Below are 22,119 nucleotides of genomic sequence, written 5' to 3' on the forward strand. Positions count from 1 at the left end.
TCTTCTGACTTATCCAAGAAGCATTTCTAGTAAAGCAAAGGGAGTGCCCAAGCAAAGATCCCACATCTCAACAGAATAAAGCTGAGAGAAGGGTCTAAAATAGGAAGCTAGAGGGTTTGAATAAAGGGTTCTGTTGATCAGAGCAAAAGTCATGAAGGATACCCTAGTACCTGTCTATTTTAAGAGAGGAGAGGCCTGGGTTTTCTGTAGCCCCAGGTTTGAAAAGGGCTAGGTTGCACTAAGGCTGACACAGACACAAGACACAGAACAGATCTCTGCTGCTGGGAGTCCCTGGGCAGATTCTAGGTCAGAATTCAGCCCCAGCAGGTGCCATCAGCAAGGTTTATTGCTGGTTTCAGAAAAAGGCTCTCAGGCCAGTGTTGGTTGGTACTGGTCAGGGCATGCATGCTTGCCATGCTGGGGTCAGGTTTGAGAACAAGCTTCAGGCCAGCAGAAGCTAATAAGCCAAGTCCAACTGATGAGTCCATAAAGGTCAGCCTTGAGAACAGGCTAAATCCAGGACAGGTAAAAGGTCTTAGCCAGGATTTGGATTAGGCTGGTGTCCAGGTCACAGCTTTAGTTAGCAGGAATCAGTATGCTGGATTTATTGCTGTGACCAATAGGCAAGGCAAAAAGGCTATGTATAAGCCTGCTGCTGGTATGCCAGTTTTTCCTCATCATAAAGGAGAAAGGACAGATCTTAGAAGAGAAGCAATGGAGGTGGAGGAATATTTGCCAGACTTAAGCAAGAAAGAAAAGGAGGATTTTAAAAACAGACAAGTTTCAGGCTTCTGTGTGTGGGAGGCAGTAAAAAAGAGATGTAACAGGGAATGGGACAAAAGATCACGAGTTCAGCTTTGGATAGTTACAGAGGAGATACCAGGAAATCCTTAGTTTCACAGACCTCAGCTAAAAAAAAGGCTTTATATAAAACAGATCAATGTATTGCAAGAATGTCTGTTTCTTAATTGCTTTAATACGGTAATTTAAAAGCTCTGATTTCCCCTGTCTAGGGCTCTAGACAAGCCACTGCTTGGCTGATGAACTGGAGGGACTTCTTGAGGAATGAAGGATAAACAAGAAGGAGGTAAAACAGGAGAGAGAAATAAAAAATAAAAGCAGGGTTTGGGAATTTTTTATTTTTTTTTTTTTTTGGCCTGAGTGCCTGCAAATCACAGCTACAATCTGCATCTGTCCATGAACTCGGGGGCATGCTGCAGTTTCTGTGCTTCATGATCATTCACTGTGACTCATGCCAGATGAAATCCTGTAAAAACCCACTTATTCTTCCATGTGACCATCTTTCCAAGTGCATTACTGTGCCTCACTTTTATGAACTTCTGCATTTTTATACAGATGTTCCCAATCTATTTGCATCTACACACACATGTAAAGCAAGAACACGAAGTCTTTCAGGGAAAGTTTGAAAACAGGCAGAGTCACAATAGATCAGTCCAGAAACACTATCCTGCAAGCCACCATGGAGTGAGTTCTTTGAAAAACACTGCAGCTTCCAGCTGAGGCTTTCAAGTTGGTGTCAGCCTTTAAAACCAGAGTGGAAGCTCATCTTTCTGACTAGCATGTTTATTCTTCAGCCTTGGCAAGGAACAATCTTCTGAAGCAGAAGGCTGGTCTCTGGCATAGGAAAGCTGGGCCCCAGTAACACTTTCAGTTTCAAACGTCTTTACTAATGGGCCTTACTCAGTAATGAGGGGTTCATTTATCCCTCAGGAAAAATAAAACACACTAGATGAGCATACATGAGGCTTCTACATATGAAAAGCTCCTTGCATGGAGCAAGCAGCTTTTGCAAAAACCTGTATCACACTGCAAGGTCTGTCTCACCCAGTTCTGAAGATTCCTATGGATGTATGAAAGGACTGTGTGCATCCTGCACCAGCCTCTAGCACCTTGTCTAGTTCTACCAGTACAACCACCACCTGAAAGACCCAGGATGAGCATGCTGCAGGAACAACAATGGAGCCTCAGGCATGCAATCTGAAGGTGTTGCCCACAAGCTTCAGTAAAACTGTGGTGTTTCACTAAGACACCAGCCTGTTGATTCTGTCTGCTCCACTGAAATAATTTCAGAAAATATAAAAATAAAATAAAAAAACATTAAAAGAATTGTCTGTGGAGCACAGCCAGACCTAGTGATTGCTCTTAAACTCTTTCAGAACAAAGGTATCTTCTCTGTTTCTTCTTTAACTTGCCCAACAGGCTTTGTCTCTGCAGTATGTAAGACTGCTGCCTCCACTGACACTTTAAAAAGAAAAGTAATAGAAACCAAAAGGTTCACACCTCGTTCAAACTTCAGTCTCTTGTATAACTGAAACTGGTTAACCGGCACCAAACAGGCAATCTGAAATGAGAAACAAACACACACAAAAAACTTTAGAAACACAGACTTGAAAAGAATTAATAAGCACTCTGTTCTACACACCTGCTCAACTGAGCCAGCTCTCCAATCCACCACTTTTCTCTGCTTGCTTTCACCACCACGTTCCTCTATACCTTGGATTCCTTTTCCAAAATTTGAAGTAGCTCTTGATCTCTCCTATTTCAGCAACACAGCCCAGTAGTTCAGCCCATGCCTTTTTTACTATGCATAGGAAAGCCTTCTCTGTGGATTCTTTATTTACTTCAGGCTTCTCAGTCTTATTTCAGGTTGGTTTAATGTAACAAAGGGTGATAGCTTGCCAGGCTTCTAGACTGCAGTATGTTGGTCATGCACAAGAATACAGCTCAAATGAATGGTTCCTCATTCCCCAGCCTTAATGGCAGGGGTCACTTAGCTCTTTGGTTTCCATTTTTTTATTCACTTCATGGGTTTGGGGCTGAGATGGTTAATGCCACTGCTGTTGGAATCTGACTTAGACATGCACCAGCCCACTGGGAACTGGGCTGAAGTTAACAAATTCAGTTGGCATAGACAAACAGGCTTTGCTGATACATTTTAATTACCATAATTAAACTAGCAGCCTAAAAGACAATTAACAGTCTATGTAGGAAAACCAAGTACCCTATTTAAAGCCCTTAAACAAATCTGAGATCACTCTCTTTATCTGACTCATTTGTAATATTGTACCAGCACTGAAAACCTATTTCTCTTTTATTGAAAATAAACCCAGACTAACACAGCACCTCATCATCTGAAGCACTGTGGGACAGTGCAGAACTGGCAGTTTCAAAATGAAGGGCTCTCAAACCTCACATCCAGAATCCCAGCACAGTCCTTCAGATTACTGTAAAAGGCAAAATTTTGTCATCAGTGAAGTGGACACTGGCCCTTGCTATCCTTCTGGGATGTGAGACACAGCACTCATGAGAAGAAATACAAAGGCAAAAGAAATCCAATATATAATTCAACATCAAGCTGCAGATAATTTGCTTTTGTAGATGAAAAAGGGAAATTATATATCCACATCAAATCAATTGGAATTAAAATTGCATTCTGAAGCAGATATTTGGATCATTTATCTGATGTCAAGATTTAAGTATTCAAAGATGCTTAAAAGACTTACACTTGAAGAAATCAAAGGATTTAATTTCACAATGGGAAACACAAACAAATCTGAACAAAGCATACTCTTAGACAAGCAAGACAGCCCTGGGTCAAAAGTACTGTCCTTGTTCAATTTCTGAATTTGGGGTGTAAACTATTTTTAGTATGAAAGTATTTGCACGTCTAAACAGTATTACATTAGTATGATTGTGTAAGACATGGAGCGCTTCCTGGCAAACTCTTCACTTGTTCATCAGAAATCAGCTGTAACGCTCTTGGAAAACAAGTAACAATCAAACAGGGGGAAAAGAGTCAAGTTCAGCAGCTTCAGCGAAGATGACAACCAACAAAGCTGTATAAAATCCACAAGAAACATCATTTCAGTATTGCCCACTTCTCCACAGGGCAGCTGCAAATCTAAATGGAGTTTGGAAAACAAAAGAAGTCACTGCTTCTCTCTAGCTGGGTGAGCATTGGCAACTACTTTAAATTTCCCTTCATTACGACTAAATTAAAACAGTGCGTCTCAATGCTGTAAGAGCCACTTGAGTGAATTGTTTAGTTATCTGGGGTCTTTCTGTGCTTGCTTTTGCTTTTAATAATTTTCCAAGAGCAGCTCTACTGAGCCCAGAACTTCCCATGTATTAAAAATCATCCTTTTTGATTACAGTGGGAGTGGAGTTAGGAGTGTCACTGCAGATTTCAATAGGAAGCAGAGTCAGCACTGTAAGCCTTCCTTTTTCCAACTGGAGACCTGACTTTACCAAGAAAGCCTTTCCCACGTGTTTCATCAACTCCACTCTTCTTCCTCCATACCCTTTTCACAGTTCAGGTCCCCCATCCCTGCATACAGCTCTGAGTGTTGAACACACATCACTGGCACTGACTCCCCCAAGCTTTGAAAGATCAGACCCCAGTAACACCCACACAGAGCTCCACCTGAGAAGGGCTGAGCCAAAGCCTCCCACAGGTTTAATATTGTTAGGCAAGAGGACAGGAATGCACAATCTGCTGCTGCTTGAAATTGGGGACACATCAAAGCTGTACATGCAAATTTAATTGGGAAAAAAAAAAAAAAAAGAAAAGAAACATGAGTATCAGGTCCCAAAAAACCCCAGCAAATCCTTTCCTGAGTGAACTTTTAATCCCACTTATGCTTAATTGAGGAGGACAGCCGTAAACATGGTAAGGGGATTAGGTTTTTATCTTCTACTTGGCATCAGAGTCTAAATGTTCATCTTCAAACAACTTCTCCATACAACTTGTCCAGCCCTGTGCAGGAGTCCATCCCAAACACATCCTCTTCTCCACAGTTGCACACACTTCTGGGCTAGACAGAAGATGTAGATCTGGGGTAGAAGCAAACCAGCACTCCAGCAGGTGGCAAAAAGCCAAGACAGAAAGACCATAAGCATGTCAGAAAGCAGACATTTCTTATTCTAGGCTATGAGATTATTCAATGTAGCCAGAAATGCTACAGGACAAGGTTTTGGTCTTTTTCTCTCCCCCCCTTTCTTTTTTTGGGGTTTTTTTTTTTAATACTGGGTTAAGATTACAATAAAAACCTATGAAGAAAATGAGAGGAAGAACTCTCCTCTCCTGAAAAGATGTTGATTTGTGACTTAGCAGGCTGCTGGGACTTGAAGTAAGTTTTCTGGTTTTCTATACCCTGTAAGCACCATCTGCGGTTAAAATACCCTTGTTATAGCTCACAAGAACATGTAAGAGCTCTCGCCAACAGCAGCAGCTTTCACCTGAAGTAAAAATATCCATGGAAAAAAAGCAAAATTTTGAAGGTTCATTACCACAAAAGGCTCCAGCTGGACCCTTGCCAAGCGTCCAAAAAGACTGCCCAATGTGGTGCGATAACCAGGGCCCCATTACTATGCAAGACAAAGAGCAAAGGAAGGAAAATGAAAGCATTTGAAATAATCGGGTTCAGTTTACACAGGGGCAGTGTTCCTTGTTACCCAGGCAGTGCAGTAAGCAGGAGCCAAGGAAGAACAACTCCCCTGTTTTCAAATGCTGGCTACCACAGTGGAAAGGGAAAATCACTGCTCCACCTATTCTCAGGCTTTCAAGGGAGATGCAAGGAGGTAATCAAGAAAGCTGAATAGATCTTACTTCCTTTCACACCCATATGAATCAAACCTTGATAATGCCAAGGCAGGGAAGTTCACCAGTCCAACTGCTTCTCCCTTTCTCACTTCAGCAGATACACAACAAGGGCAGATCATGTATTGGCAGCAGCAATGGCCGTTTGCAAAGGGGTTGCATTGCCCTCCTCTGAGAAAGTCCCAGTCACATGGGCACTGTCTGGCCTTGCAAGGAGTGCAAAATAGTTTTAATTTGGGCAGTGGTTTGCTTTTGAAAGGGGCATGGGAGTTCAGACTCTTCATTGTCAGAAATTACACCCACACCTTTCTTCACCAGTTACCATGCTCACTAAAGTCATAATGAAATATTAAATTATTCATTTCCTCCATTAAGGAGCTCTTCTCTTACTCAGTGGCAAATAAAAACAAAATTAAGATTCTCTCATTTGCTCTGCTTGGATTTATTTAAAAACGAGTAAATAAGAACCAAAACTGTAATTTTGACCCTGAAAGAGATAGGTTGGCCTGCAACATTTTCTCAGCTTCCTCTTCATTTTACCATTTCAATCGCCCGGAGCAAATTGTAAACCAATTTTCAAATTAAAAATAAAACTCTTATTTTAAACTGACACTCAATGGGATTTTTGTTCAGCAGGGTATGGAATATAGCGTAATTAAGAGTTCTAAGATCTGGGTCATTGTCCCATTTCAGCATCACTTTACGAAGTGCTGACAATCCTCTGTCAGGTTAGTATTAGTGCAGATCATAGTCTACACCAATGGAATGTCAATAAACAGAATCTGCACTGCATGCAAAGGGGTAATTCTCAAAAGATGCAAGAGGACAGCCCAAATCAGTCACTCCTTTACTGCCTGCTGCATGGTTTTAATCCGGATCAGGTTATGTATACATGGATCATTGGCATCAATGCTACAAGCTTCAAAACAATACAGGAATCAGAAAGAGCAAAGCACAATTCCCCAGACATTATCCAAGTGAGTACTGCATTAGAAATCCCTGTTTGCAGTTGAGATTTACCCTGATTCATAGTTTACACTGGTGATTGGATTTGCACCAAACAAAACCGTTTCAAACCATGACAAATTACCCCTTATTTAGATTAGGGTCCAGTGAAATCAATGAAGCAAATTCCCAAGAGAGATAGGAATATTCTAGACAGAAGTCTGCAGTTAAAAAGAACTGTACTAACATAAGACATTCCTTCTACCTTCTGCTTCCAGGAAGGAATCCAAATCATCTTTGTTTACCATACTACTAGAGCTTGAAAGGACAAACAACTTGTTTAATGAGATTGCTTTTAAACTTCCCTCTTTTTTTGTGTAACCAGCTATTTGAAACAGAGTCTGTAGCCAAAACCATTGCCTTCCTGCCACCAATACCCATTTATTTCTGCTTGAAACCAGCTGTAACACAATACAAGCAGCTGCTATCTTGATGCAACAGGTCAAGATTTGACCTAGGATTGCACTCCAGTGCAATCAAGCACTCCAGTGGAACAGTTCCTTCTGTTTGAATGTACTACTGTCAAAACAAAAAAAGAACTGCTGGGAAATGTACCAGTTTTGACTGGATTTTGTTGAAGTAAAAAACAAAACAAAACCAAAAACCAAACCCACAACCAAACAGAGGGGTTGAAACATATTTAAACATATTTTCAAAGCACTGAAAAGTATATTTCTAGTTTAAATGACTCTTCATTTTAAGTTCTTTTGGAACATTTTCTTCTCAGGTCCAAAGAGGCACAAAGACCAAAAGTAAAGCCTGAATTCCCATCATTTCCTATACAGTATGAATAAAGACCTTGAGAGAGGGAGGTAGAGGAACCTTCATAGCTATAATGTGTTATAAATTGCTTATAAGCTTTGTTATTAATTGTTCAGTTTCCTCATCGAATCCAACTCAATCCAAAGCCAATGAAAAGGCTTTCCTTCACTTCAAATGACGTTTAAATTCACCTTTACAGGCAAGGGCAAAAGGCATTTAAAAAGCAAACAAAACAACCACGTTAGCTAACATAATTAGACACAATTTAGCCCAAAGTTTAGGAACCAATTTAACACCATGTCCATGACAAAGTCTGAACTGCTATGTTTTCTCCAAACTGTAATGGTACCTGGTAAACATCAGTCACAGTAGAGTCTGAAATGGACATGACATGAAAAGTAATTTTTCAAAACTCTGATGCTAACACAAAGGTGAAAAAAAGACCAATACAGAATACAGAGTGCTCATACACACTCTGTAGTTCACATACTAAGCTTTCATATTATTAACAGAGATAATCTATACTTTCTATCATTCCTTTGGGGCTCTGGGGGGGTGGTTCTTCCTTAAAGAAAGGATTTTGGCAAAATACGTGAGCAGTTCATTTTAACCAGGTTGAGTGCCTGTTTGCTTTTCAAGTGAAAGTTTGTTTTTCAAGCACATTGCCAAAAGGGAGCATCAGAACATTCATTCATCCATGGGATACTAATGCTCATCTGGGCTGTTTAGTCATTCTGCTTTCAGCCCAAAAAACACCCTAGGATTAAGCTAATGGTTCATTTATACCTGCCCTGGAGTTTTCTCCTGCTTTACTAAGAGGAAATATATCTCTATAATTCCTATAACATCATAATGCTACTATTTGTTAATTTTCTTTAAAAAACACATTTTGAAGAATAAACCCCCAACCTGGTGGGATGGGTAGAAGGGCCATTGCTACGCCCTCACAGTATCTATACAGAAGAAAGGAGGAAAGGAAACAGCTGGCTACTTTCCACAATACCTGTATTCAGCCAAAGTGCCACCATATCCTAGTATGCCATGACAAACATAGCTGCAACTCCCAGGCCCTGATTCAGCTAAGCATGGTGTTTCAAAGGTGTGCTGGAGAGGAGATTATGGTTTTCTTCTGAAACAATAGGCATTTTTGGTATTGACAATTTCACTGCCTGTGACTGCACTTTAAGAAGATTATATACTTCTACCACAGCTATGTTTTCTGTAGTCACAGGGCTCAAGGGAACCAAGAAGGTAAGCTGCTTTTCTTCAGCTCAGGGATGGAGACCTGATTCCCTTTAATTTTGTCTCCACAAACAAATGCAGAGAGAATGCACAAAACCAGTTACAATCCCTTAACCACCTTTTTTATTCCTGGTTTGTTTTCTTTTCCTGTGTGTGTTCTCACGCCCAGCAGGCAGCTACCTGGTTTACAAAGCAAGAATAGCTGCAGGGCAACATCAGATTTGTCCACAGTCTTCTGTGGCCTTCTAGATGCACAGAACAGCTGGCACCTACTAGGGTTCCAGCCATGCTGCCAACAGCTTCTCCCACATCATGGGTTTGGTGCCAAACACAATTCAGAAACTTTGCACCATCCCTAAGTCAGGTGGGAGGCTGTTTGATCACTGGTGGGAAAGCCATCAGGCAGCCTGTTAGGAGCCGTCTAAAAGCCGCTTGGGTCTCACTGTCCCAAGTGGTGCAAGAAGGTCTGAAGAGCACAATTTCTCCTCCAGTTTCTCCACCTCTGACTTTGAAACTGAATCTTCCAGTTACACTGGAAGATTGTGCACATCTGATGAGCAAACAGCCCTACCTAAACCTCATTTGGCTTCTGAGCTCTCAACCTGTCCCATATCTGCCTTGGGAGTGAAGACACTTGAATCTCTTAAGACCTACTTCTGCCCAGTGCTGTGCAGTTACCTTTCTTTCCATATAACTATACAGAGTCTTGCATGTTTATACTGGACTTCAAATTGGTTGTTGCAGACCCATATAAACATACACGAAGAAATTCTGGCCTTGCATACCATCAGTTTGAGTTCTTGCTCTTGAGTTATGAGAGGTGCAAGAATTACAGTGTTTGCAGTCAAATCAAATCTGATTTAACTGACAACAGTAATGGAAACTCAGCAATTCTGGGATACAGGGCATTCTGGTTAAGTCACCTGCATGGGTAATTCAGAGGTTGTCAGGATGCCAAGTAAGCCTTTCCTCAAGGCACAGAGGGAGGGAAAAGTGCAAAACCCTTGAAAAACATCTGTTTGTTTCTAGTTCCTCTTGTCAGTCAGGCTTCTTGCCAAAAGCTCATTAAAGGTAATTAAAGGGAGGAAAAAGTTTATGATCACATTCATTATGTAGATATAAAGAAGACTGGGGCGGGGGGGGGGGGGCCAGGTATGTTAAAAAAAAGAGAGAAAGAAAAAAGCGTTGATACCTCTTCTTCTTGTAGGGTCCCATGGTTCAAGCATACCATGTCTGGACATGTGATAGAAGATCCACAACCTTCTTGAATTGCCAGCTGTACGTACTGTTTTAGGCACTAAAAACAAATAAAGAAAGAAAAAAGTTATAGCCCACATGTTGGTAACACACAGATGCTAGAGATACGGCACAGCTATCACCTCCACTGCCTTAACTGGCTGTCTTGAAGCTCCAGCACACAGAAACATCAATTATTGTAAGTGTGAATGCTACAAGTCATTATATTGGAAAGAATGCAACAAAGAACAATTAATTACGCATTATTTCATCTGCTGAGCATTGAGTTTACCCAAGTCAGCAAGTCAGACCTTTCAGTGCTAACAATCCCTATGCTCTGCTAAACTGGGATTGGAGGATTTAGCAGGGATAGTATCTTTCATCCTAATTAAACAGGCTTTGCTCTTTTGTCTTTCCTCCTATGTTCTTAATTCAGACTCTCAGCCAGCAGTCTCCATTGTAGGAAACCTCATTTACAAGAAAGAGACTACTGTTCTCAGCAGCATAAAAGGGGAAGAGAGTTTATAGCCTAGTTAGGAGGTTACAATCTGCCCTAGAAAATGTGCAGCTATCAGTTCTTCCCCCCACCTCCAACCCCTCCCCCCCCGATCAGGTAATTTCGATGGTTTACCATGATTTATCATTAACCTCTAGTCTGTGGAGCAGGAATTCAAAGACTACCTGCAGCATGGAGAATGCTTCATGAATGTTTCCAAATTGTTCCATTACACAAAAATGGCAGGCCTCCCCTCTCCAAGGGAAAAATAACCCTCCCCACATTTTACTTGGCATGCTGGTTTCAAATATATTTAGCTTGTCTTTTTAACACATATTATAGAGGCTTCGCAGCATAAACCTCCTGCAATGGACCAAAGGACAGGGCTTGAATTGTACCTCCAAACGGCACAGCTAAATAAGTAAGCACACTTCTAAATCAAACAAAAAAAAAAGGAGTCTCCTCAAAATAATGACAAAGCATACAGTTAATTGCAAATCACTGTTAAGAAAATAACAAAACATGGAATTCTGGCAAATTCTGGTATCAGCTTGCGTAAGTTTATTGTAAATGAAAACCAACATATTTTACGAGCAGCAAGACTAATGAAGCTTTGTTCCCTACAGATTTGTATTTCATGCCCACATGATAAACTTCTCCTCTTCCCCCTCAGTATTCCCGGCTTCTTCCCATATTGCTCCATTAGTTTTGAAGAAATATGTCAAAGTGTAAGGTCTTTAAGACCTTAAGCCAGCTTTCAGAACAGGCACTGAGTTCAGAAGGTACTGGCTATGTTATGGGGAAATCACAGCCTTTTGGAACATCTATTCCTCATATGATTCTATGATTCTATAATCAGCTCTGGTAAAGTCCCAAGAGTCTTCACAAAATGTTTTCCCCGTATTTACAGGCATTTAACATTCAAGTCAGCGTTAGTTTGAACTGTTCTGAGAAGGCCTTGCATATCGTGCTCTGATTAAAGACACTTCCTCATTTGTATTTTTTATTGGAAACTGGTACCCTCTTAAATGTCAGGATAATTAGGACTTTTACAAATGGAAATGAAGTTTCCTTATTATTCTATCTGTCTCTTGACTGAAATGTCCATGTCCACATGTTTTGGTTAATTGTGATGAACTATATGGAGGTATTAGTTCAAGCAAGTAGCATCAGCTTAACTCATTATTTTAAATGAGCTTACTTCTGATCTGTAAATATTTGAAGCATATTCATTTAGAAGAATGCAGGGGTATAACCTAAATGGTAAGCTTTAAATATCTAGCTCATTAGGCACTAATGGATTCAGATCTAGCACACCCCTGTAAGAAAGCAGCAGAGCAGGCTGTAAGGAACTGATGGTGCAAGGAGTATGTGGGAGGTGAGGGAAATACAGGTGAAGAGCAAAAAAGAAATCATGTCAGTAACTGAACACAGTATTAGCTCCTTAGGGAGTATCAGCCCAGATTTAACCAGGAGCTATTCTATTTTTCAAGCAGCAGCCTCAGTGCCCTGTACCCAGCCTCCATCATGAACAATACAAACAGAAAGTTCTGCCCCCTAAGTTCCTTTCCCATGCTGCAGCGTGTTTGGTGCACTTCTTAAGAATCGTGGTTGTTGCTTCAGCAGAGCCTCCTTACATCTCGCTACCTCTCCTCATGGAAGACCTTACCACTTTCTGGATCAAGTCTCAGGGCAGCATTTGGGGAAGGAGGAATGTTTCCCTTAATGTTTGTTTGCCTGAATTCCTCAGCAAGCATGGAAGAGCAACCTTTTGCTACGATCCTGTCTTCAGTCTCCTCACTGGTGCTGCCTGATACTCAGTAATTTGTTTTGACAGCGTGGTACAGTGGATTTGTATACGGAGGGCAACTCAGGTCAGCCGGTTACAGAGCAAGGACAAAGCCTAAGAAGTTACTACAGGCCCAGAAGCAGCCCAGAGGCTTGTTCTTAATTTAGACTTCCAGGACAGAAGCTCAGAGCACTGACAATTACCCTTCTGGATGGGCACGAAGCTCTTAAGGAGCTTCAATCCACAGCACGGATTTTGCAGTCAGTTTCAATATGCAGTATCTTAACAATTAGGGTTACCTAGCCAGGAGAACAGAGGTTTTTAATGACTGCTAATGCATCTGGATTCTCCTTCTCTTCCAGCTCACTCCTGGTTGTAGGTATGGACAGGTGAGAAACTGGAGACTTCTGTGATACTTTTAGAGGGTGCTGTTCTTTCAGAGGGTGACTTGGAGAGATTTTATCATAGATCTGTAAAGCGACATGGGTCTTCAAATGTTTCACAGAAAACTTCCGTGTTAAACAGTTTTTATAGGTATTGAATTTTTTGCCTTGATTTTCTGCACTTGGAAAAGCTGCTGTGGATGCAATTCAACAAGTTCATGGAAGGACTTTAAAGGTGCTGGGAAACTTAAAGGAAGCATTTAACACTCACCACTGAAGGATTAAGCTTTTTACCTAAGTCTGTACATGAATGTGAACTTCTTGTTCCCTCTTTCACAAGTTAGCAGCAAAGAAGAGCCAGTGGAAAACCACTAGAATTTTAAAACATGCCTTCAGTTTAACAGTAAGACTGTTTTTAGAGCGGTTTTACTACTCTTTACAGTTTGGCTGCTAATTTAGCTACTTACTTGAGAAGTAGCAAATAGAAGTATCTGAAAAGATGTACAAAGCTGCAAATGTGATGAAAAGAGGATTCAATATCTATATAATGAATCATGACTGACCTCAGCAGCATGTCCTCCCACACTACGGAGAATACATTATACAGACATCAAATATATATAGATACAAAAGACTTTTTGTTCATTTTGTCTACAAAGATCAGCAGTATCTCAGAAAAACTGTACACACTACCTACGCTACTTAATTGCTCTACAAAGTGAAGGTAAGATCAAGATACTCAGCCTTCTGTGGTATTAACAGCTCCTTGAAAGGATCTTAATCTTGACATCCAAGAAATTACATGGTCTCAACACCCCTGGGCTACGCTCCCCATGAATTTTCCACAGTGTGGTGACTTACAAGCATGGAGAGCAGTCAGTGGCTGGAGAAGCCGCACCAAAGGATCTGTGGCTTACAGTGGCAGTGATACCATCGTCTTACTCTCCATGGCCAGAGAAAGTCACCAACAGTGACCTTTCTACAAACACAGCAAGGTTTCAACAAACGTGCCACATAGTCAAGGCAAAATGGTTGAGGAAACAGACTAAAAGTCTATTGTGGTCTTGCTGACCAGGCTGGAATCCTGCTGACCAGAACATTTGAGCTTTGGCTACGTTATGTTCACCCTCAAATAAATGCTAGACAACTACACAAGGATTTTTAATTTCCATACCTGCAAGTATAAGCTAACCAGCTGTGTTCAGTTTACTCAGATTTTCTCCACTGAGCAACTATACCATGTACATATCTCTGTTCTGGGGTACATAAAAAAAACACCCTGATGCAACCAAGCAAGAGGAATCTTTTCAAATGTGACGATGTAATTCCACCAGTAAAACTCAGTACACCTAACAGAAGGTTTTGGTGCTGAGCTATCTTTCCCAAGCACATTTTCCTCCTGTTGTCAACCTCAGTGGAAAGCGTACTACAAGTAATTTTAATCTGCCTGAGATTCATCATGTATAATGACAGCTTTTGAAATAACTTTCTGTCTAAGCATTTGGGGCAAGATTTTCTTTTTATTCTTATGCCATTTTTGTCTTTCAGACCATTGCCTTCATCTATTTGATAAAGTCAATATCCATTTACCTACTTCACAAAATGATACTCATGAGTATCTAGTAAGTTAAGGCCTGTAAAGTACCTGGATCAAATTACCATGCAACATACATGCATTTCTTTTTTATTTTTTATCTTGCAGGACTTGTAAGAAAGATTACAGTCTAGGTAAATATTTACATATGCCCCAAGTACACATTCCTCTCCTGGAGCTCAGGCTTTGCTGAAAGTGTTTGTCGTAACATGAGGGAAGAATCTCTAAAAAAGCACCTAAAAGCCCAATGCAGGAATGCACAAACTAATAACATGAGAAATTCCTTCTTCAGTAATGAACACTTCCTCTAACCTTTGAAAGTGTTTTCTGTGGTCAGCTGTGAGCACCATGAACAGAAAATTCTGTTCAGGCTATTTGTGAATTCTTCGTTTCAACACTTCTCCTACATGCTGCTCTAATCTCAGCTTTTTTTCCCCCGAAGTCTATTGTGTGGAGGGGATTTTCAATGTACTAACCAGGAAAAAAAGGAAAGAAAAAAATGTCTGGCAATGAATTTAATCTGCAAAGGGACCATAACAGTTCCGCATTTAAACATAACAATGAGTTCAAAGTATAATCTCAGTGTTATGTTGCTAGGTAATGATATGACAAAGACACTATACCTCTCTTTCTGTGAAATCTTATGTTTCTATTCAAAGCCATTTTCAGATAATCTCTGTACCAGAGACAAAAGATGGATCTCAGTCATTCCTATATATCGCTTTTTCAAGTGCTTTGACATGTTTCATTACCTTGCTCATCTCCCATCTGCATGCAGGTCTCCAGCTCCCCAAATGAGGCCTCACTGGTTTGGATGCAAAAGCATGGAAGGAAACCACATACGTGACATGACAAAATTGAACAGGTAGTTTCATTAAGAAACATAAGAGGATGGGTAGCAAGAAGAAAGAAATGCTACAGAAATTGCTTCTAGCCACTGTAAAGCAGTTGATGCAGGATAAGTAAAGGATTAGTTAAGTCTTTAAACTGCATAAAGGATAAAAATGGATCTACAGTATTTCCTAACCAGTACTAGGGCATGACTTACCTACATTAAGTATGCAAGAAATTATCAAAAGCATCTTGTCAAAAGAGGGTTTTCCCTACTAATGTATAACTTGAAGACAAGTTCAATTTCTGAAAAACTAAGAAAACTTCAGGTTTCCATCTTAAAATCCACAAGACTGGCTAAAATGTTAAATCTCTCTTCCAGATTTGTCCTCAAACTGTATTGGTTTGGGTTTGATTTTCTTTTTTAGCCATAACTTTTTTACAAATTCAAAATTTAGGTGAGGGCAAACCCTGTATATGAAGGGAAATCACAATGTTTAAGTTGGCATTCGTAGTGTCATATGATTCAGAACAGTCAACAGATAGGAATCTAGTTTTTGTTTCAGTTCTGGGCATTGTTTATGTACTTTTTATTCAGTAAGACATAACTTTCATTTCTTTCTAACTATTTACCCATTCTTCAGTGGCTACACAAGACAACGTAGTAGTGATGTTGTTTTAAATTGAATATGGAGTATTACTGACTTCTGTGACATGCCAGAACTCTAAATTTATCCCCCTGATCACCTCAGTATTTAATCAATTGTGTATTCAAATAAATATACTCTGTCCCCACAACAGTACTGACAGTGTCTATGACAGATCTACATAACATTTAGTATCATGTTCATCATTGTCCTGACATCTGCACTTCTGCAGGTTCAATCTCTAAAATGGCCTAATCACTTTCAATGTGTAGTAATCAAACTCCTGGAATCTCTCAAGTATTTCTCAACAGGTCTTAAAACTAGATTAATCAAGTCTATCGGCAATTAGCCTAGAGGCATCTGCACTTCACTTGGACAACATGTGAGCTTTTCCAATTGAAGATATTTTTCAAGAGTACACCACAGAAACAGCCATTTATTAATTTGTTAGAGGTAAACTTATAATAGGCACAGTTTAAAGGGGAAAAAAAAAACAGACATCCAGTGAAATACACATTGCCATTTCCCAACCTGTATTTTAACTGCTAAGGACCAGATACAGTGATAAATGAAACTGCTTTCAAATGGATAGATCATCAGGCCACATTAGAGCCTTACTGAGACAGATGCTTGAAAGAAAGTGAAAAAATGCCCCTTTAGCCTCAAATGACATACAGTCATCTTGTGGCTCAGTAAGAAGGGGAGGAATAACATCACTGACAAGCATTTCATTTTGTCATGACCAAGTGAAAACAGCAAGCAAACATGACAATGGACCAGAATGTAATGGCCTCCTGCTGCTCCACAAGCCCGTTTTTTAGGGAATCTTTCAATCATATCTGAGAAATATATTGTTATTAGCTTTGTCTTAGAAGATGTGCTACCAATGGTGCTAGATTCTGCTCAGATATATAGTCTAATACTTACACATAACCCACCATATCCTGGTAGCCTTTCATAAAAGCCAGGATAGTTTCCTGGTAATCATTGCCACAAAGTGTTACCACCAAACAGAAAAGGACCAGAGAACAGGACCAGAGAAACTCACCCTTCCCAAAACCAAACCAGCTGCAAATACCATTTCTCTCGCAAACAAATCTGCGTCAGGCCAAACCCGGTCTTAACCAACAGCTACAAAAACACACATGAGCATGAGGCTTAAGTCACAGGCTGGCTCAGTTACTGTGGCACTCTGAGGCACTGACAACTTACTTCACATCTGTTTCTCCATTTGTTGAATGACAATAACACCAACTTCACCAAAGTGGTACTGTCATTAAACATGTTAGTTTCCTCTTCCTCACCTGTCTTCCCTTGGCCACCATCCAGATGCTGCCACCTCCGCTGAGTTCAGAAATACGTAACTCCTCTTCCTGGACAGTAGCATCCATCAAAAAGCAATGGGTACATTTGCACTCTTTTATTACCCATAGTAACTCTGCTTTTGATGTGACTCTGTACAGAAATGCATTTAAGAAGTTCTTAAACCACCTAAATTACTATAGAAGTGCTATGTGTTCAGTGCCAACATTAGCAGGTGTGGGAATTCCATTTTTTATAACCTTAAAACAAAGCTATTCTGACCCATTTCAAATATCAAGCTGGGGGGAAAAAAGGACCCAAAATGTCAAAACTTGACAGCTTGCTACCTGGGACTGGAAGCGGAAAACAACCTGAGGTGAGCTTTATATAAAGTAAGTGGGGCATTTTACAGCACAAGGTCTAGTTAGGAAGAGGAAAAAGTGGTGCTCTGGTGTAGCTGTGAGCACATGCAGGTATCTCCAAGGATGGGGGAAAGAGGAGGAAGAACAGCAGACCAAATTCCTTCTTGAAAATTAGCACAAAGAAACAGAAGAGATGCTAAAACCCAGTGCTGGCTAGATTAAGGCAAATACAATTTTTCCCTTACTCAGAAGTTTTACTAAGTAGTTTTTCACTGGAGTATTCATGTACATTTCCTCTGTTTATCAGGCAACCCACGCTCTTTGTCATCTACCTCCTCCTTGTCTTTGATCTACTCAGTCTCCTCTGCTCTCAGGCTTTTCTGCCCATGCTTTTTGCTGATGACACTGATCCTCCACATCAGCTTGTCTCCACTTCTGCAGTGCTCTCCTGCACAAGTGATCTGAGGCTCCACAGCACCAAGGACAAAATGTCAGTATTTAGCCACCCGAAGCTGCTTTTAAAAAGATTAAGGAAAGCAGAAGAGCCTTAAATGCAACACAGAAACTCCTGTTCCTGGAAGGGTTTCCCCTTCCCCCCTAACAAAAGTAATTGGCAGCAGCATGCAAGCCCCCCTGTCAGAGGCTGCAGCCTCCCAAGGCCCTGACTCACCAGGCAGGCAGCTGCCCAGGGTGCCAGGCTGCCAACAGCAGCAGAAGAGCCTTTTACACCCATGTCTAGCCCTGGCCCTGCTGTCACATATAGCTACAGTGGAAAATCTTCTCACAAACACCTTCAAGATCTCCTTCTACTTGTTGAATAGCCAAGACAACACAGAAGCTACCTGGGCTTCTATTCAACATTGCACACTGACTTCTTCTAAGGTTGCATAAGTTTAATCTCAGTCATTGTGTGCACTAAAATAGCAGGTGGATCATCATATTTGTTTTGCACCTTTTGTTACTCAGTTACCTCATGTATTTGTTGGAAGTATAAGACCCAACAAAGAATTTACTTGGAAAAAAAGAAGGGTGAATCACACTAGCTCTGCACAAACATGCTGACAACAGAAGCACATACAGGAAAATATGTTCTGTTTTCAGGGTTTGTTACCTGTTGTCTTAGGCATATCAAACCCTGTTCCAGGAAATAACACACAGATGGATCTAAGAAGCTGTTTGATGAAAATAGCAGCAATGCTTTTATTGCTCACCTGGCTCTCATCAGGACTCTGAAATGCTAAGGAGGAAGGGGAAAAGACGAAAGACAAAACCAAACAGAATAGTCATGCAAGGAAGAAGCTGATACTGGCTTTTTACTGACCCCCAAAACCATGTTTTCCGTAACAGCACTCCACTGGTTCCCTTCTATCATCACTGCCACCACGGCAATCTTATCACACCTGGTAAAACCTCATCTCCATAACTGCTACAGGCTCCAGACTCGCACCAAGTCTTACACAGGGCCCTTAGTATTTCCAGTATTATTGCTAGTCCTACACTCTTCACTACTGTTTCCAAAGTGTAATTTATGTTGTGCTAGCCACCAAGGAACTACTTGCAATAGGAAGTGAGGTGCATGTGCTCACACCACTTGTCTCCGCCAGCTATCTTCCCAGTTTCAGCCAGCCTTTGAACAGGCAGGAGTCTCCAAGATGTATACTTTCCAGTTAGTTTAATGAGTACCAAAGCCTGGGTAACATCCAGTGCCCCCTCCAAAAGCAAAACTGCGAGGTCGGCCCATCCATTTCTGGCACTACCCTGTTCAAGCACTGCTGAATCTTGCCTGTGTGAGGCACCTCTGGAGCTATCAGAGAGAAGGAGAAGAGCAAAGGATACAAACATGTAGAATTGACTAGGAATAACTTTAATATTCACAATATAATTCTATAGGTGTACCAATCAGGACACAATTAATATTAGTTTCTTTGAACCCAGATATAAGTGGACTAAAATATTGTATTTTGTAACCTTGTGATGGTGTAGCCAGACACACTGCATAATTATTTCACGTACATGTGTGAGTGATGTAGCCACCATAGGGGTAAAACCTCAGCACTTGCACATGGGCTCATTCATGGCAGAAAAACTGAAAGACAAGAAAAGCACAAAGGACTTCAGATAGGAAGGACATCCCACCAAATATACAAGAAGGATGAATGGCAAGACAAAAAACAAGATAAGCAGTAACAGGAACAGATGAGAGCCCCTCTACTTTTGGGAATGTGGCAAATAGCAAAAAGTTCCGTAACACATACATTGCTGAATGTATATATAAAAGAATGTGGGCCACACCATGGCACTTCTGCAAAGATTTTATGGGTATAGGAAATGAATTGAGTAATGCAAACTGCCAAGCCATCAGGTATTCTAGAGCCATTTTCAAATTCTTAGGATGTGTAAATGTGTGCTTGATCTCACATTTCAGTGGAGTCTTACACCAAATGCAACACATGTTGATAAATACAAGGTTGATGCCTCTTCAGACCTGACCAGGCTACCAAATATGATGGTGTGTTCTGCAAGCCATCTGCTTTTTCTTCTCTGAACAGAGGAAGTAAAAATGTGTATAGCTATTTGAAAACTCCTGTCTTACTAGCAACATTCCACCAAAATGCAAACAGACATCTTCTTAAACGCAGGTTACTTACTTCGGCTAGAATACAGCTTTTACAAGGCATAATATTTATTAAAAGAGTTTCTAAGCTGAAAAAAATAGCTATACACAATTCTAACTCATTTGAATTCCTTGGTTTTACAGGCTACAAGTGAAAAGGAGATACAAGCTCACCCCCACAGATGCCTAAATAGTAACAATTTCCAATTATTTCCACAGCCAAAAATGCTGCAGTGAAAAACAATCATAGATGTGGAATCATCCTTAGTTAGCAAAAAAAAACCCAAAATGTCACACATGTAATAGAACAAAAAAGAAACTAAACTGTCTCATCTTAGTAGAGGAGAACCTATTATGTCCATGTCAAGCCCTTTTCTGCTTCAAATTTAAAACTGCTCTTGGATCTATATAATTAACCTTAGTGGTAGGAGATAAGAATAAGCTACACACAATGAAAGGCATTGCTAGCTGAAAAACTCCTATGGGCTCGATCCCACACTCACAGTTGACAGTCTTACCCCAATCTCTGTCTTAAGGGTAGAATAAAAGTATCTAGAAGCCCTGCCATAAGCAGGAGGAAATTTAGGGCATTGCATACTAGTGCAGCTACTGCAGGCTGTGGCCCTGAGCAATCCCCCATGCAAGCCCCAGCACCAAAGCCTTCTGTGGCAAGATGCTTCTGATTCTGCTCTTCGGAGCTGCCCAAGGGGCAACATATACGGCCTCCCAGAAACTGCTCTGGATTCAAGACAGAAAGCCATATAGGCAGGTTAAAAGTTTCCAGAGCCCTCCGATACAAGATCTACATGTTTCTGTTGCATCAGTCCAGACATCCATTGAGAGGATGTTCAGACACAGGCAACAACAGCCAGACAAAGGGTAGGCATGGAGCGTAAACACAACTGAGACATATTACACCCACTGAAATAAACAGAGCATGTCTAAAGCTTCTCCCAGCTGCATTCAGCAGTCACTCATGGCTGGCTCTTGGTTCAGAGGAAGTCAGTGAAGTTTGCACAAATGCCAAACAACTGTGACTGTACTCTCCTCTTCACTGTCATGGCACTGGAGAACCAAGCTCAGAGCAGATGCTCTTCCTGCTACCAGCCAGGTAAGGGGTGTATGTATGGAGTGGCAGCTGCAGCATCAGCTGGGGACAGGCAGGGACAGCAACATCCCTAGCCATCACCAACCTCTCCCTTTGGCCAGTGCCCTGGAGGAGTGGAGAGCCCAGCGCTGCCTGGCATAGTCCTCAGCAGTCCTCCCTTCCATGCCCAGCTAACATTGAGGTTAATGTGCCATTGATGATACTAAACCAGATACACTGAATTCTTGGAGAATATTGGAAGTACTGCAAAGGTTTTAAGTTTTTTTGGTTTTTTTTTTTTTTAATTTAAAGCAGTATCTTCATACCTACTTGCACTTTTTCTCAAAACTAACATACAAAAATGTTTTCTGGAAGTTGGCATGGAAAACAAAGTTCATGAAGTTCAGGTTGAAAATACATATTAATTGATCTTATCCTAGTTTCTTGAAACACAGCTGGATTCTTATCTCATTTAAGCTACCCTGAATTCAGAATAAATGAAGATACTCTCACGCAATCTGGCTTCACGAATATCACCTTTCTTCCGTGAGTTCAAACAATCAAGGGCAAAACTTAAATGTATTTGCTTGAAGCTTATCCACAATTTGTTGTTAAAAAAATAAAACCAAGCACATTTATTAGAGTTAAAAAGAACATCCTTTCACAAAAGCAGAATGACAGAGAAGTCTTTTAGATAAGGCAAGACAGACTAATAGAATCAGCTATGTTGGAAAAGATCTTTAAGATCATCACGTCCAGCCATTACCAAGGACTGCCAATTCCACCACTAAACCATGTCACCAAGGGCCTCATCTACATGGTTTGCAAACACTTCAGGGATGGTGATTCCATCACTTCCCTGGGCAGCCTGTTTCAGTGCCTCACCAGCCTCCTGGTGAATAAATTGTTCCTAATATCCAATCTAAGCCTCCCCTGGCACAGCTTGAGGCCATTTCCTCTTGTCCTATCACGTGTTACTTGGGAGAAGAAACAGACCCTACCTCACTACAACCTCCTTTCAGGTACTTGTAGAGAGTGACAAGGTCCCCACTGAGCCTTCCCTTCTCCAGACTAAACAACCCCAGTTCCTGCAGACATTCCTCATCACACTTGTGCTCCAGACCCTTCACCAGCTTTGTTGCCCTTCTC

The 22,119-nt window shown here is 40.9% G+C and overlaps 1 protein-coding gene across 2 annotated transcripts in view; it reads right to left on the reverse strand.

The window, feature by feature from the left end:
* The window catches only part of RNF144B (ring finger protein 144B), an 88,187-nt gene that overhangs the window by 13,387 nt on the left and 52,681 nt on the right, over positions 1-22,119 (reverse strand). For both annotated transcript variants that reach the window (XM_065667239.1, XM_065667238.1), the window contains exons 3-4: positions 9,822-9,926; positions 2,302-2,362 (exon numbers count right to left, since the gene is read on the reverse strand). In XM_065667239.1, coding sequence (XP_065523311.1) covers positions 2,302-2,362; positions 9,822-9,926 — 166 coding nt within the window. The remainder of the gene's footprint in view (positions 1-2,301; positions 2,363-9,821; positions 9,927-22,119) is intronic.

The sequence above is a fragment of the Lathamus discolor genome, chromosome 2, assembly GCF_037157495.1.
Source record: "Lathamus discolor isolate bLatDis1 chromosome 2, bLatDis1.hap1, whole genome shotgun sequence".
In the NCBI taxonomy this organism is placed as follows: domain Eukaryota; kingdom Metazoa; phylum Chordata; class Aves; order Psittaciformes; family Psittacidae; genus Lathamus; species Lathamus discolor.